The 17,573-nt window shown below is 36.7% G+C and overlaps 1 protein-coding gene across 2 annotated transcripts in view; it reads right to left on the minus strand.

The window, feature by feature from the left end:
• Window positions 1–15,397, minus strand: part of TMEM196 (transmembrane protein 196) — a 47,788-nt gene extending 32,391 nt beyond the window's left edge. Inside the window, exon 1 of one of the 2 annotated variants that reach the window (XM_021689788.1) lies at window positions 15,251–15,397. In XM_021689788.1, the coding sequence (XP_021545463.1) occupies window positions 15,251–15,397 (147 nt within the window). Of the gene's footprint in view, window positions 1–15,232 lie in introns of both variants that reach the window. The other variant, XM_044920159.1, reaches the window with a different exon arrangement.
• Window positions 15,398–17,573: the final 2,176 nt, after the last annotated feature.

Here is a 17,573-nt window from a genome sequence, read left to right on the forward strand (position 1 = left end):
ATACTAATACTAATACTAATACTAATACTAATACTAATACTAATACTAATACTAGTATCACATGATTATGGAATTAAAAGAAGCAATCCATGTGAAAGTGCTCTGCCTTGCTATGGTACGTGGTGGGTGCCGATGAAAGTTTATATTCTCCCTCTAATTGGAAAAAAAATTTTTTTTAAAGATTTTATTTATTTGAAAGAGAGAGACACAAGCACGGGGAGCAGCAGGCTCCCCGCTGAGCAAGGAGCCCCTAAGGGAACTCAATCCCAGAACCCTGGGATCATGACCTGAGCTGAAGGCAGATACTTAATGTGACTGAGCCTCCTAGGCTCCCTGGAAAATTTTTTCTTAAACATCAAGATCCTGTAAAAATATTAAGTTTATCTGTGAAGCCTTTTCAACCCCTCCATGTACTCTTAGTCAGAACCTAACAAAATATATTCAGATGTATTATAACACTGATGCACTGATCATATTCTATGATAATTATTCACTACGTATCTGTCATTCCAAAAGGTTCTGAACTCCTAGTCAGGTGTTATATATTTTTATTCTTTAAAACTTAAGCACTAACAGGACCTCACACGAAAATGATACCTAAAATCCTCTTAATGAAAAGTCACCCACAGACTTGGATTTCCCCATTTAAACAAGAAAGATTGAAAGGCTTACGTCATGGGGGCAGGTAACTTGGGTGTCCGTTTTGGGAAATGCCACTGGAACACTTAGCAGTTTCTGCTGTCTCTACCAGCCAACTAAGCCAATTTAGCCTGCCAGTTCACTAATAACTCAAATTGTCTTAAAGACTTCCCTCATCCATCTTAGGTAAACAAAGCATGAAGGTTTTCCTGACCAGCTAATTACTTCTTTTCATAAGAAAAATGTAGCTAGATGAGAGAAATTAGAAGTCTAACACAAGCCAAAGATTTGAGTCACATATAGAACTTTGCATTTTCTCGTAGTTATATTAAAAAAGAAAAAGTTGAAAAATTTAATAATATATTTTATTCAACTCAATATATTCAAGTTATTACCATTTCTCCATGGAATCAACATTAAAAATTTGAAATATTTTACGGTCCTTTTTTCCATACTCAGTCCTTGAAATCCAAGTGTGTATTTTATACTTACAGCACATCTCAACTTAGACTGGCTACATTTAAAGTGCTCAAGAGATATATGTGGCTAATGGCTACTCTATTTGTGTAAATCTAGATCATACCTAATTCTAATTAAGGTCATAAACTAGAGAAAAAAGATCTTTTTTTTTTTAAGAGAGAGAGAGTGTGTATGTGAGCAGAGGGGCTCGATCCCGGGACCCCAAGATCATGACTTGAGCCAAAGTCAGAAATTCCCAACTGGGGGGAGACCCTTAAAATTTGTTAAAATCGGGGCGCCTGGGTGGCTCAGTCATTAAACGTCTGCCTTCGGCTCAGGTCATGATCCCAGGGTCCTGGGGTCGAGCCCCACATCAGGCTCCCTGCTCTGCAGGAAGCCTGCTTCTCCCTCTCCCACTCCCCCTGCTTGTGTTCCCTCTCTCGCTGTGTCTCCCTCTGTCAAATAAATAACTAAAATCTTAAAAAAAAATTTTGTTAAAATCCTTATATCCTCATGATAGTTTAGCAGTGCCAATAATTTGAGATCATTCCTGTTCAGTGTGAGGCAGTAACCAAATAACTGCATTTTCCTTTTGGTTGAGTGTTTATCTTAAGGATTACTTAATATTTTGAGGCATCCATGAGAACTGTGTTAGACTAAGAATTAGATGACTTGCCCTATTGTCCTGGGTCTATAGTTAGCCAGCAGTGCTAACTCTCTGAGCTTTAGTTCACTTATCTGTAAAAGGATGAATTTGGAATAAATTATTTCTATGTTTCCATCCAGTTTATATTGTGTGACTTAATTATAATTCTCAACTGACAGGGAGAGGAAACATTTTAATGGTGTTCTCTTCTTTATTCTCAGCTATGATAGACCTCAGATTAGACAGAAAACACAAAAGCCATCAGAGACTTCTCTCACCGTTTGCCATTAAGTGTGACAAACTGCATCTTCAGTCATACTCATCTTGCTTTCTTTTTTTTAATATACAAAAATAAAATTTATCAACACAAAACCTGCACTTCATCTCTAAATTCAGTCACCCTTCATCTACTCAAAGACTTTCTCCTTCCTTTCTACTCCATTATTCACCTCAGCAAGGAAAATTGTTCCAAAATCTCCCTTAAAGACAAAAACCTTCCTTGACTCCAAATCTTTTTACATCAATTACTCTGTCTACACAGACCCTTCACCACCACTATACTTCTGGCTTCCATATTCTTACTTCCCATTCTTTCTTTAGCAGACTTCGTACTGGAGTATATGCCCATTACTTCAACCGCTTTTGCTAAGGTCAGCAGTGACTTCCGTGTTACAATCCTCATCTTACACGGGAGCTCTCTCCTTTGGACTTCTCTGACACCATACTCTCCTGGTTTTCCACACATTTCTCTGGTCACAACTTCTCAGTCTCTCTTTTCTACCTGCTCATCAATATCCAATTTCTGAATAATTAAAGGCTTTGTTTTGGGTGGTTTCAATCAGTAACATGGCTTTAAAAATACCTTTAAATGTGCTTAATGTATTTACAGACTACTCCCATGTTTAGATTTCTAGCACAGTCCTGTGTTCTGGACTGTAGACCCATCTAATAGTCCCCAGCATGTCTCCAATCTCACAGGTAACTCTAACTTAGCAGATAACAGATAAATTCTTGATCTCTCCCCACCTTACACAATTGTATCCTACAGAGACACACAGATGCACCAACACACACACATTCACACAGAATTTTTCCTTTTCTAATCATCTAATTCTCAAAAGAATACATGGGATCCTGTCAGTTGCTTAGTCTCTAGATCTGAGACTCGTTCTTTTTTTTTTTTTTTTAAAGATTTTATTTATTTATTTGAGAAAGAGAGAATGAGAGACAGAGAGCACGAGAGGGAAGAGGGCAGAGGGGGAAGCAGACCCCCCGCTGAGCAGGGAGCCCGATGTGGGACTCGATCCCGGGACTCCAGGATCATGACCTGAGCCGAAGGCAGTCGTTTAACCAACTGAGCCACCCAGGCGCCCCTGAGACTCGTTCTTAATACTTTAGTCAACAATGGCATCTAATCAGACACAAAGTCTTGTCAACGCTATATCTCAAATATCTGTGCTTCTTCTATGTTTATTTTATTCTCTCACTGTCATCCATGTAACCATAATACCATACATGCCAGCGGCCTCCTAACTAGATTTGTGGCTTCTAGTCTGATTCCAATATATTTTATAAACTGCCGCCCCAAGTGAGCTTCTTTAAATGCCAATATAATCTTGTCACTTTTCTACTTAAAACCTATTAGTTTTAATAGGCTCCTGTTATAATTAAGGGGAAATCAAAACACTAGTTTATATATAAAGCCTTAAGTGATTTTTGCCCCTCCATTTGCCTCTCCACCTCACTGAGGGCCTTCTATCTCCTCCTGCTCATTTGCCATAATCCAGTCACCCTGGCCTTCTTTCAGATTTTCAAACACATCAAACCTTTCTTATCTGAGGGTCTTTATCCAAGCTATTCCCTCCAGTTTGAACAGTATTTTTCTCCTGCTTCATCTGGATAATGCCTCAACATCCTTCAGAAAATATTGCTTCCTTAGCGATGTTTTTGCTGATTTTGCCATTATTAATAAGTTATATTCTTCATAAGCCTACATTTCTCCTGTTTAAGATGTCACAACCTGTAATTGTTAATCTGTGCATTATTTGTTCATTGTCTATATATATATATATTTTTAAATTAAGCTTCAGAAGATCAGGGATCATGATTATTTTATTCATAGCTAGATCCTCAAAACCTAACTCAGACTGTAAGATGCTGTAGCAGTAGAATCAATATATGTTGACTAAATCTTATAGGAAAGAGAACGAAGGAGAATGAGCATCTGGTTCATGAGAATTGGAATAGGAACCTGACTATTCTGATTTACTTTAGTGCTTTCTTCACACTACATTGTCATTCCTCTTCTTGACTCATCCCAACCCAGCGCAGACCATGTTGCTCAGGCCCAGTAAGTGTCTTTACCATTGATCTCAACATTGATTTGGCCCCATCTCCATAAGCCTAACCCCTAGGGGTCCCAGGCCCTGAGCTGTGCTATCACACAACCCAGATCCCTGGGATTTCTCTGCCTTTATTAGATTTATAGATCTCAATGGCCTCTGCTTTCTCCTCTCCCAATTCTTTTGCATTTTTAGCATAGTGTTCATCTTTAAAAGAAGTCACTTTTCCACTTTCCTATTTATATTTCTTTCTTTTCTTAGTCCATGGAAAACCCTGCTAATTATGCAGTGTTATTTTTTCCCTTAAGCTAGAACTAATTTCTTATTTTCCACCCCAAAACAGAGAACTGAAAAAAGCAAGGCACATAGATCCATATTTCTTCCACTCCAGAAAACATTGAAATTTTCAATATTTCAAAAATTCAACTGCAAAAGAGTAAATGTACATTTTTTATCAATAGAGCCGTGACCTCTCACAAATATGATTACCTTCACAATAAAAAAACTACCAAGAGGATAAGATGTATAACAGATAGGCTGTTGTGATAAGCATCGGGCCATCTTGGTGGCTTAGCAGATAGCATGGGATAAGAAGCAACCACAGTGAATAAAGAAATCAAACCAAAAACACTCAAGGGAGAGACGGAAAGAAAAACACCACAGTGGTAAATAGGGATGCACAGCAGGTAGTGAAAGAAACCTTTTTCAGAGACTGTAAAGCAAATGAATGAAACCAACAATCCTAAGAATGAATTTCAGAAGAAATCATCAAACATAGCATGTAGCTGATTGGCATGTTAAACTCTTCTAAATGAATCCAAGTCCAAAAACCTCAGAAACTTCCCACTACCCCAGTACCCAAATCCTTCAGTGTATAGAAAAAAGTCAGCCTTGATTCTCAGAATGCCATTCCTTCACATCTCCCTTTCAGTGTTCATGGAATGCAATCTTTCTTGTATTTAGTGCATTATGCATTTTGTCCTATTCCAATTCTGCTTTGTGATAGTTTTTCTTTTTAAAAAAATAATCTGTTGATTATTTTGAGTATGCTGAGTAAATAAGGCTTTTTAATGTTAGAGTTGTTTCTGCTCCAAAAGTAGCAAGGGAAATTATAACTAAACTTGTGAATTTTTGGTAAGAGGGACTTTGAATTTGCAGTATATTTAAATGTCAATTGTCCAAATAATTTTTATGTATAGTCATTACTCACGTTCATCTTTAAAATGAGACAAAATAAAACTATCTCATAGAATATAGCAACAAAATCAGAAGTCTGTCTCCTGAGCCCAAATTTTTGGCCAATTTTTCGCCAGTTACAATAAATAAATTAATTTTAAAATTCAAACTAATATAAAAATTTAAGATAATGATTATTTCTGGAGGGAAGTAAAAGAGAATGCAATCAATATTGAACACCCAACTATGGAAATATTGTCAATAACATTCTGTTTATTAAGGCAACTTAAACTTTATATATATATATATATATATATATATATATATATAAAATACAGGGCCTCTGTATGATCTATTTCATGATAATAATTTATTAAGTATTTATAAAATAGCTTAAGGTAATGTTACATTAATGTGGGTTATCCCAATTTGCATTATTTTTGTTTACATTTGTATGTTTAAGAATTCTTTTCTCTTTTGAACAAAATTAATGTAGATGTTGTAATATATTTGGACAACACTCAAATATAACATCCACAACTTGATACATGTAGAAAATACAACAAAGTTTATAATGTAGAAGACGGATTTGGTGAGGATGAAACAAACAAAAAAATACTCCCTTGGGTACGTGCCAGCTTTGAGTCTATGATTTGTGATCTGTTCTCACAGAATTGAAAACAGGCAGGGACTCCAGGGGACTAGAGGGTAGAAGTTATGCTCTTCCCAAGAATTGTCAACACCATAGAAGAATGTCCATCCAACACTCCTGGCAGTTTCTGAAAGCCAGCCAGTAATGGAAACAAGTTGCAGCTCACAGAGGATCACAACATTGTGAACTTGTACCCAAATCAGGGTGCTGGCAGCCTAAATGCAGCATACATTGCAGATCAGTGACAATTATCAACTTCCTTGTTTGAATTTCTTATTTTTTCATCTCCCCTGCATATCATATGAGCAAATGCATATGCGTATGTACACACATACACACATGCACACATTCTTTCTTCAGGTGCTTTAGATCACTAAATCCTAAATCCTTTAGGTTCCCATCCCTTAAGTGAAGAAACTCATCTGCTGAGATAAATGGTACAACAAAGCAGTTGAAATTCTTAGGCGATGTGGTATATTCTAAATATAAGCTGCCATTGTTACTATTATTAATGTCATTATTATCATTATTATTTTAATTCCTCAGAGTAAATGATATACAAAAATAGTTGGTGGGAAACAAGTAGAAGGAACTAGGAATTCCAACAGCCCAGCCAAAAATAATGATAAAATCAAATACACATCTCCATTTGGTAGAGCAAACAAAAATTGTACCTCTTTATCCCAAAATTGACCTAGAAAAAATATTCCTAGGGCCCTGGGACATGCACACTAAATCCCAACTAACTATTAATGTTCAAAATTGGTTATGAAAAGTACATGTTTTCTAAGAGAGGGTATATGATTTAACTGTTACCAAGCATTGAGTCCAAGATCAATTTCATCAATGGCTTTACAAGAAGCTCCCCCTCGGAAATATAAAAATAAAATGTCTATTAATACACAAATAGAATCCACATGCAGAAAACTGATTTTCCAGAAATACAGCACTAGCATGTAGTCATTGTTGTGGGCTAGTCATAGTTATTAAACACTTAATATGAATCAAGCCCTTTATATAAGTATTACTTTTAATTTTTTGAACTCCATGAGATAGATAGCAGTATTTCTATTTTACAGGTAAGTTAGCTGTTTGCTCAGGGAAGTAATGTAACTAACTCAAGCTTAACTATCAAATGCTAGAGATAGAATTTGAACCCAAGTCTTAATACCTTCAAAATCTATTTTAATTTCTTAATGTCATGCTGATATCTCCAGTTAAATAAATGAACTCTTATTTTTATATGTCAGGCAGCTTTAAGAATAATTCAACACAAGGAAATTATGATCTTATAAATGCACCATCAACAAGAAAGTCACTTGAAATGGGGTTAGATTTGTGATGGGACTTCCCTCAAGTCCCAAGATTTCCCTCAAGTCTTTCTTTTGAAACAGGACACACATCTTGGAATCAAGGGCTGGTGTTTTGCCTCGAAATTGAGCAGCAATGCCTAGCCCAACTGCCTTGGCCTCATGATCAAGTTCTACCCAGCAGAGTTCACCAAAATCAAGGGCAGACTAGTCTTACTCTTTTAGGACCTTTTAAAGCTGGTCTCATTGCATTTAGATGAATTAGATCTTCACTCGCCAGTTATTACTGTGAACATATCTTTGCTATAACAAGTCCAGTCTCCTCAATACTCCACAAATTCTCCATTTCATTGTTCCTTCCATGACTTTATAGCTCTGCTTAGCACATCTTCTTCTCTCTCTGCCTACTGGAAAGCTGCCCAATCTCCAAGGCCTGGATAAAGATCTCCCTCCACACAGGAGTCAACCCTGATCCCTCACTGTTAACTCTCATTTTGAACTATGTTTAAATATCTTGTTTTATGTCTTCCTGACTTGCTCTCATAATATTTAATGATCATTTGAGATGCATAATTTTGTTTTACTTTTTAAGGCTAAAGCCTAAGCTCTAAAGGTAGGAACAATTTAGTCTACTATTTCACACTCTTCTGGGAATATAGAGGTTGTGCTTGTTGATCAGTTGACTATGCCAGTCTCTTCTGGGAAATAGATACAAACAGTGATGGGGATTGATCTTTATGCCATTTTGCCTGACTCATATAGTCAGGGGTGGAAGCAAATAATGAGGTCAGACGTCAGTGAATGACTTTTTCATGACAATTTCCCATGTTCCACAGAATGCAATAGAAAAAGTACAGATTTTAAAATAAGATTGTCAGCTTTAAATACTAACTCAGCTGATTAAATAACAGTAGGTTCTAGGTAAGCCCTTTTCCCTACATAAATTTTATAAAATACTACATTCTTTATAGAGTTGTTAAAACTGGAAATAATAATGTATATAAAAACATCTGGAGCACAGTTAACTAATAATAAATCATATCTTGTATTATTTCTATGGGACAAATAGCTCAAGACACCCTATCTTCCAAGGTGGTCTTCTTAACCACTCATATTTTCTTTTTTGTCTTGACCACATAATTTTGTCCAGTATTTAATAATAGATCTTGAACTAATGGAACTTAGAATTTTTTCTCAGGAGTCTTGATACTGATGCTAAAAACCATGAGCATTAATTAATGTTACAAGAATCACTGTTGAAATCTAGATATTTCATTGATGCACCTATTAATAATACAACATGTAATAAACATTGCTTCAAAAGTACTTGGGTAGTTCAAGCAAAACTATACAAGTCTCCAAGATATTAAATATCTTTATTAGAAATATTAATTTGTACTTTCATTTTGACTAATGACAAGAACTCATATAGTTTAAATGTTTTCAAGGACTTTGTTTTGTGGCATAAATAGTGGTTCCTATAGCCCCACTGTTTGACTTGCCTAACTTAGGTAATTGTCTAATTTGTCTGATTATTGAATATTTTTACGTGTCTTATAGCAGCAGCTGTTTCCCCATTCAGTTTTAAGCTGAATATTTTACATGACCTCTCCAATGTAGATATTTTGGTACATTTTTGTAGTTGCTAATAGATATACATGAACTAAATCAAAAGCTAATGACACATACTATAAAAAGAAGAAGATGAGTTAAATTAGAGTTGATTGAGGGTGTTGGAGAAATGTTGAGAACAAGTTTAGTACTAGTGTGGTCTAGGTCCCAGGCAGTCATGAGACAGCATGAGGGCAGTAAAGGAAAGAAGCAACGAATGCTCACTGAACACTTACTTTGTGCCAGGCTTGGTACTGATGGTAACCCATGAAACTGATACTGGTATTCCTCTCTTTGACTTCATGAAGAAACATATGTGATCCCGTACAACAGTTATATGGAGTGAGATATATGAATCCAATCTCTCATTCAATTTGAATAAAGTATTTTTGGATTAGATCTGCATTCATGAGAACTGCACAGTTTCCTATATCACAGAGGAAAGTAGTCCTACAATTTCTTCTCTCTTTCTCTCCTAGAAATATGCTGAATGAGAGTCTTTATATACTACCATCCATTTATTCTGGAATTGTCCACTTGGCATGTTGAAATAAACATCTATCTGCAGAGTGACCACCTGGTGATTTTACTAAATTACTAAGACAGTAAAGTCAAATATGTTTTAAGACTCTGAGCTTAGTTATATATATATATATATATATATATATATATAAATGCCATTTAAATGAATAAGATTATATATAGATACATATATATATATATATATATATAGTGGCATAGTAAAATGAAATTTTGTTTACTTCATAAGTAAATGATCCAACATCATTTGGGCATAAAACTGTTGGGGTTTTCCCGCCTTCAGTGGGTGTACACACATATTCACCAAAATCTATTCTAGTTTTTATAGAATTTTGAAGACAAACATTTCAGTTTGGATGGCTGGGCTATGCTTCCCATCTACCAATAGAATTAAGTATTATCTGAGGGCTAAGTGAATATACAAAAAGTTAAATTTCTTGGCCATATTTGAAGCATATATTGGATGATCTGATTAATAATCATGTCAATACCTAAAGCCAACTTGAGTGTTTTAAGCAAAATCATCCAAATAAAAGGATTTGACTTTATTCAGATCATGTTTCTATCAAGAAAATTATCAACAACTGGGTGACCAAGGCAATTATTATCAATTATTCCCTAATATTTCTATGCCAAAGTCTTCAAGATCAGTTATACCCTTGAATAAGAGCCAAAATCCTGAGACAGAATTTGTCATAGGCTCTAGGTAGAAATTCAAACACATGTCACTTATATGTGGATGAAATATAGACTAAAACAAAATATCTTATCAGATAATGGCAAAAGTGACCATTTTTCTTCTATCATAGCATTACCAATCAATACCAGAAACAGACATTTTATTTGTGTTTCTTTGGCACACAATATGGTTCCTTGAATAATAATTACACTTCCTAGTAGTTTGGCTTGTCCAACTGATTTAATTGCCAAGTATCTAATAGTCCTAACCCTATTAGATAAAAGTGGCACTTGAGAATAACAGTATGAATTAGATAAGAGATTCTTCATGTGGGCTCTACAGAGTCCACAAATGGGCTTTATTATATCCAAAAACTTAAAATTGATCTATATGTTCAAATGATACTATTCCTATGTGGCGAAATATCTATGAGATTACACACTAAATTTGTAATTGTGGCTAGTTTTGATGAAGTGGTAGAGAACTTCAGCTTTGATTCTTTTTTTAACCTTTTGAAATGAGAATTTATGCTTGAATTACTTATATGACTAAAACTAATCCTAAAATTGGTTATAAATGTATGTTTATAATTTTTTATGAGGATGGGGCAATGATTTCCTCTCATGCTAGGAAATATGAATCCTTTAAGTTATATATTTTGAATCTGGAGAAAAGTGATATATCATCTGATTAGAGACATACTAGCTTCAAATTTTATACATTTGAAGTAACTTCAAATGTTTGAGAGGTTTCTTTGACCTTGTTTCATTTGTTATCCCTTAAATGAATTGGACTAGATTTAATTATTAAAAATAATACTTTGAGGCAGCTCTCAATTATATATAGCACCTCTTTATATTGCTATAGTAGGGATCAGAAGGTACAGTAGATGAATTTCAACACAAACCTACAATTGGCTGGGTTGTTGCCATGGTGAATCGGGAGTCCACATAACAGGTAGCCTTGATTATGCTATAAATTTCACTCACCTAAAGTATCAGATTTACTAAGTGGAGAAAGTTATAATATACAAATCAAGTATTGTCTAGAAAAATTAGCAATAAAAATCATTCAAACCTGGTATGATTTAGATAAAATTTTTTTGAAGACTGTGTTTACATGTGGGGTAGATAAGGCTTAGAAAATTCCTTTTAGGGGCACCTGGGTGGCTCAGTCAGTTAAGTCTGTCTTCAGCTCAGGTCATGATCCCAGGGTCCTGGGATCGAGTCCTGCCCTGGGTTCCTTGCTCAGCAGGGAGCCTGTTTCTCCCTCTGCCTGCTGCTCCCCCCTGCTTGTGCGCTCTCTCTCACTCTTTGACAAATAAATCAATAAAATCTTAAAAAAAAGAGAATTTCTCTTTAATACATTTAATTTATAGAATAATTATCAGATACAGGTGGATGGAATTTGGTATGGTATATATCAAATACAACTTAGCACCAGATGTTGTTCTGGACACAACCATCTGAATCTCTGTATTTCTAAGTGCCAACCTAGAACAACAAAAAATAAATCCTCTTGGAACCATGAATCTGTGTACTACTAAATACAGTCAATTTCCATTAGAGATGATGCACTGGAGATGGAGAAAAGTGACTATCACATAGCAACTTGGAAACAGCTTTGTCTATTTAACTCCGTCAATAAATCTTACACATCAATTATATTTTACATGACCGTCTTTCCAAAACAGTTCACCCAATGGTTCTCTCATTGTTATCTAGCAGTAATGTCTTCTTTTAGGCTTTCAACAGGTGACTCTATCAGCTATAACAAGTGAATAAGAAGAAGCTAAAATCCTATAAGGCATTTACAGCTTTCTTTCTCTATGAAATTATAGTGAAATATTTTTTTTCCTGCTAATTGCCCATACTGATCACAGAAAGCACCCTTGCCTGATTATGAAATAGTGACTGGAAATATAAGTATCCATCCCATGGATTTTTAAGCTCTTTATGTTATTTTACTATTTTATTTTTAAGCCACATTTAAAAAAATGTGTGTATTTGGGTTCAAAGATCAAAATAGTTGCCTGAATTCTTAGTGCACTTGACCTAGATAAAAAGCTTATGATGTCAGAATCCATACATAAAAAGTAATACCTTCATAGTACAGTTTTATTTGACTTCTAAAATTTAATGAAAAGATCTTGTAATAATGACAATAATGTACTGAAAAAAACTTCATGGCACTGATCAAAACACACCCTGATTATAGACTGTGGTTATCGTGACAGGTTAATTATAAAATCCCATCTAGTGTTCATAAATAATATAGATTTTTAAATTCATAAAATACCAAAAAGAGTGATAATTTTCGATCTAGCTTTCCTCTGCATCTCCTTGAATCTCTTTGGGAAGTAAGAATTGGTGGTATTATTATTATTATTATTATTATTATTATTATTATTATTAAAAATATGAGGAAATAAATCTATTGCTTTCAGCTGGCACACAGCCTCCCGTGGTCTGGCCCCAGCCACTCTTTCCATCCTTATCTTCCCCTCACACATAAGCCCCAGAAAAATAGAAGAGCCTATTCCACCTGGAACATAACCCATACGTCTCCGTTTGTGCCTTCATCCATGCTGCCTGAAAGGCTCTCATTTCTCATGCCCTTCACTGCCAGTCTGCGCACCCAGTATTAGTGGCTTGCATTTATTCAATGTTTACTACACACCATGCATTTACTAAGAGCATTATTTCATTTGTGCCTTTTAACAACCCTATTTTACAGAATATGAGAAACTTTGGTAGTCATCCAGATAGTAAATGACAGATCTGGGATCTGCACCCAGGTAGACTTCAGATTTCACTCTGTGATGCATTACTTAACACTGTGATACATAAATTACAAGTCCCAGTAAACTGTCAAGATCAAGAGAAAACAGTTCTCCCATGGATATTTCACTGACCTCCCCAAATTCTCTCCCCTTCATCTGCCCCTGTATCTTTCTAAGGTCAAACTTTAATTTCTCACCCCTGATAAAGTTAGTGATGTACTCCTCTCGTTTCTTCTGCTAGGTATTCTGATTCATCTTAATGGTCTTTGTGTTAAAAAGTAAAATGCACATGGTAAGTGAATTCATTGATACTGGTTAAGTGAATTCATCATTGACAGATATAAGAGATAATTCAGACTATATCACAAATGACCTCTGAGAAACAATTTAAAAAATCAATTCAGCAAGTTTATAATGTAATAAGTAGTGATCAAAACTGAGTATTTCTTCACAAATTTGATTTTTTTAACTTGAGTTTATGAAAGTGATCAAAAAGTGACCCGTTTGGGCCTCCTAGTTTCAAATCCATTCATTCAATTACATGCATTCTTTAAAAATTTTTGTTGAATCAGATGACAGAATTCAAAACTATTGTTTGAGGGTCCTAGCTGAATTTTGGTTACTCTAAAGAACCAGTTGAAAATGGAACTAATTCTTTATGATAATGACTATACATATTATTCTTTTACTTGCTTTTTATTGAGCTGATTCAAAAATTTATTTTTTTGTACAAATACATATGTTGACTCATTTAGATAATGGTAAATAGTCTGGGAAGAAAAAAAATAATTATTTTTCTTATGCGATACCAAGCAAATGTAACCACTTTTTTAATTCTTGAAAATAAAATGGATACTTTAATACTATTTAGAGACAACCTAGGTTTATTCATCCAATTTCTCACATTTAAGAGAGGAAGTGATTTGAAGAGTATTTGAGTCTTCTCCCTTGTAAGCCATCAAAAGGTCACTTTTTCTCCCCTTTGTTTTAAATGTTGGTATTCTATTTCATTTTGACAATTGTCTGATAGAAGTTTTAAAGTCTATTTCTGTTTAAATAATAATAATAATATATAAGATATAAAATGACCAAATTTAAGGTTTGCCTTTAGCCTTTCATATTTAAGTTTAAAGTGTATATTGATAAAAAATTACATAATCAATAAAAAGGTAATTATTTGCAGGTTGATAGTAACTTATTGAATTCAGAACAAGGATTCTTAGGAAAAAGTCAGTGTGGAAATTGAGTACCATTTTTACTTTTCCTTTTAACTTCTGCAATTTAAAAGCATTTGCCTCATTTTGAAAAATTAAAATATAAAAACCATTTTTCCAAAGCACAATTGTACCACTTTTTAAAATACTAGAACTTCCCTCAAAAATGACTTACTTCAAAAGGATTTTTCTTAAACCCATAGTCATTTTTCCCCCTCAGTGACTCAAAGCACAAATAACCAAACCATGATTGTTAATTACACCTATTGATCATCAGTGACAGAAGAGCATCTTATTAAATTATCTTGGAAACTGGAATCAAGCTAGAAACCAAGAAGGATGTAGAAGGTATATAACTTAAAGGAGAAGAAAAAATTATTTTCACAATTAGGTCCACACTAGGAATAGTGCAGTTATTTTATTGATCGTTGGTGGAAGGAGTGGGTCTCTGAGGCTTTCCTGGAGATTGACCCAGAGCAAACAAGAAGGTCATTGGGTCTGACATCTGACCTAGAGGAAATTATGACCTTTTCTCTGAGCATTAGGTACTATTTAAGCTGAGTTATTCTCCAATTAGAATGTTGTTACATATCATACCATTCATTGTTTAACTTATTGCCTAGAATTTACAAAAGAGTTTTTAGATGTGAAGTATCAGAAAGCTAGCAAAGAAAGATTAAGAGCAATGTTTTCTGGGATAAAATACTCTTTTTACACTCACACATTTCTTTTTGTTATATCAGTGCCGCCTTTACTGTACCTTGGACCCTGCTGCCCAGAAATAAATGCATAAATCTACCCTTGCATACAAGAAAATGATGTAACACTTTCATTTTGATTTTCCTTGTAAAAGAAACAGGCTAAGTGAGTCTGCCCTTGACAGGTGTGACTCCCTAATCAGCACCACTAAGCAGCCTTATGCAGCTTCAGCTAGTGGAAACTCCCCTCCCCCACCCCCAACTTTAAACAAAGCCATTTAATTTGGTCTTAGGCCAAGGTAAGAGGGGGGAAAAACAATTAGTAAATAAAAGGACAACATAAAGAGGCAGAGTCTGCCAACAAGAACCTACATGCAAGCCAGAGGAGATTTATGATTTTCTCCCCCAGGGAGGGAGTGACTAACGCACGCACACTGACCATCACCGTAAAGAGGTAAAGAGAGAGTGAAATGGCTCAACGTACACACACCCCGCTCCATACCGGGGACGAGTCTCCGAGCTGCGGCTTGTGCTCTCGGAGGGCCAGGCTGAAGCTGACCGCCCCCACGGCCACGCTGGACACCCCCAGCCCTATCTCCAGCACAGAGAGCACCAAGAGGCTCCCAATAATCTGGCCGCTGGTGCACATCCTTCCTCGGTCATCATTCCTTCCAGATCAGAGAGGGAAACCAACCATCCACCTTCTTCCTTCCACTATCTTCCTTACCCCTTCCGCCCCCTACCAGACCCCAAAACTTTTCTTTCTTCACCAGCGAAGCATTATCCACAAGGACTAGATTTCCAGAACCGAAGACCCTCTTCCCGGACCGGGCCAGAGGCCGACTCGCTCCACCCCCTGGCACGTTCAGACAGGAATCGTAGGATTTTCCTGGGTTTGGTGGTCGGAGTCCAGGAGAGGAGAGTGCACCAGTAGAAGGGCTTTCAAGAAGGAGCCAGAAACCTGGAGGAGCCAGGAGCAATGAGCCCCGCTCGCGAGGCGCTGTCCAGAGTTCTACCGCGTCCCAAGTCTCCGCAGGAAACCTGCTCCCTTCTAACCTCCCAGACCCTTCAGGCTCCCCTTTCTTTCCTTGCGGAGGAGATGAACCTTGTTTCCCGGAGATCCAAAGCGGAACTGCTCAGAGCTTCTCCCTCTCTCTCTCTCCCTCCCGTCTCCTCTCCTTTGTTTTCGTGGTAACACAAAGTGCTTCTGCGAGTCCTTCGGTCCCCAGGCTGAGCGGGCGGATATATTCAGTACCACGCTCCTCGCAGTTGCTGTGTCGCCAGAAAAAGCGACCTTGTCTGATGGCCTTTTTCTGTCTGGGTTTCTTCTCCCTCGTCGTCGTCCTCTTCCTCCCCCTCTCTCTTGGTCTGATTCTCTTTCATTTCAGTGACCTCATTGGGATTTGAGAGGTTGATGGAGGAAGGAAAAGCCTGATATGTTTGTGGGTCTACTCTTGGCTGGCTCCTGATCGGCCACGCCTCGGGACCCTGACCACAGTGATCCAAAGGATCCCTACCGCCGCATCTCCCCTACTAGCTCCCTTCTGGGCTTTTATCCAGATGGAAGGGGAGGGATGCCTACGTCAACGTGGGGCTCATTTTGTGTAAAACTTTCTTCTGCGTGTACAAGGGGTAAGGTGGGGGCACACTGGGCAAAAAAGACAGAAAGAGCAGAGCGGTGGAAAAAGGCCAGACTCCTAAATTCACTAGGACTCCTAAGGACTCTCACCCAGGAACACCTCTTTCTAAAGAGCTTAGACTCAAGCCTGTTCATAAGGAGCGCCAACTCTCCATTGTCACGACCTGTCCCTTGCGTGTCGGTGGCGGGATGGTGTAGAGACACAATTGGCCCGACAGTCTTCTGTGGGGATACTGGTGGCTGTTCCTCTCCAGCCGGCAGACCCTTGCTCTTACCCAGCAGAAATGCTACACTTTGGGGATGCATCACCAGACAGCACGACTGGGACCGTGTATTCTCATTCAAATTCAAGAAATGTATACATTTAAGTATTTCATTGGAAAGGGCATTATTAAAAACAAAAATCTGGCTCATTGAACAATTGACAGTCATTCAGAATCATTAGGGCAGGAACCAACCCTAGCTTGGGTGTTTTTGTGTTGTAGTCTGATGCACATGGGGCTCTAGAAGTCTAGGAATTGCTGTGTCTGGACCCCATTTTCATGTCCCTGATTTTACCTCATGAAAAATCCCAGGGTAGTTTATCAGGGAGATTCAGGAAGCAGGGAGATGAGAAGGTGTTTTGGGGTATGAGCCATCTTTCTCAAAAACTGGGTTTCACAGTTGGAGGTAGATTGAAGGAAAATAGAAGAAAGGACAATTGAGTTAGGAAACATTACACAAAACCAGGACATCTTGACCTCTGAATACATGCAGACTAGTGCAATGTAGGCATCTCTCTGATTAGAAGTTTCTTTTTTTTAAAGCCCTAATGCCGAGATCACTAAAGCGGAGTGATATGCAATCTAAAGCATAAGCACCAATTTCAGTTTTCTTAAATTTGGTTCAGGGCTTGTTTAATAGTTTACATTCAATTCTACACTATAATTTACTTTCTTTATGATATATTTATACTCCACATTTAAAAAAACTTGAGTCTTCTCTTCCCTTAAAAATATAAAAGCAGGAAGAATTATAACTTATCAGGCCTTAAAGAGTCCTCAGTTATTGTGAAATTTGGGGAACAATTCAAACATTTATGTTGACTAATTAGTGAATTCATTTTCCACATCTTGAAAGCTCAGTGTGCCAAATAGCCAATTGTTAGAATCCTTCAAATATTTTTTGGTTTTAATAAAGCACAGTT

The sequence above is a fragment of the Neomonachus schauinslandi genome, chromosome 12 (assembly GCF_002201575.2).
Source record: "Neomonachus schauinslandi chromosome 12, ASM220157v2, whole genome shotgun sequence".
NCBI classification, from domain to species: domain Eukaryota; kingdom Metazoa; phylum Chordata; class Mammalia; order Carnivora; family Phocidae; genus Neomonachus; species Neomonachus schauinslandi.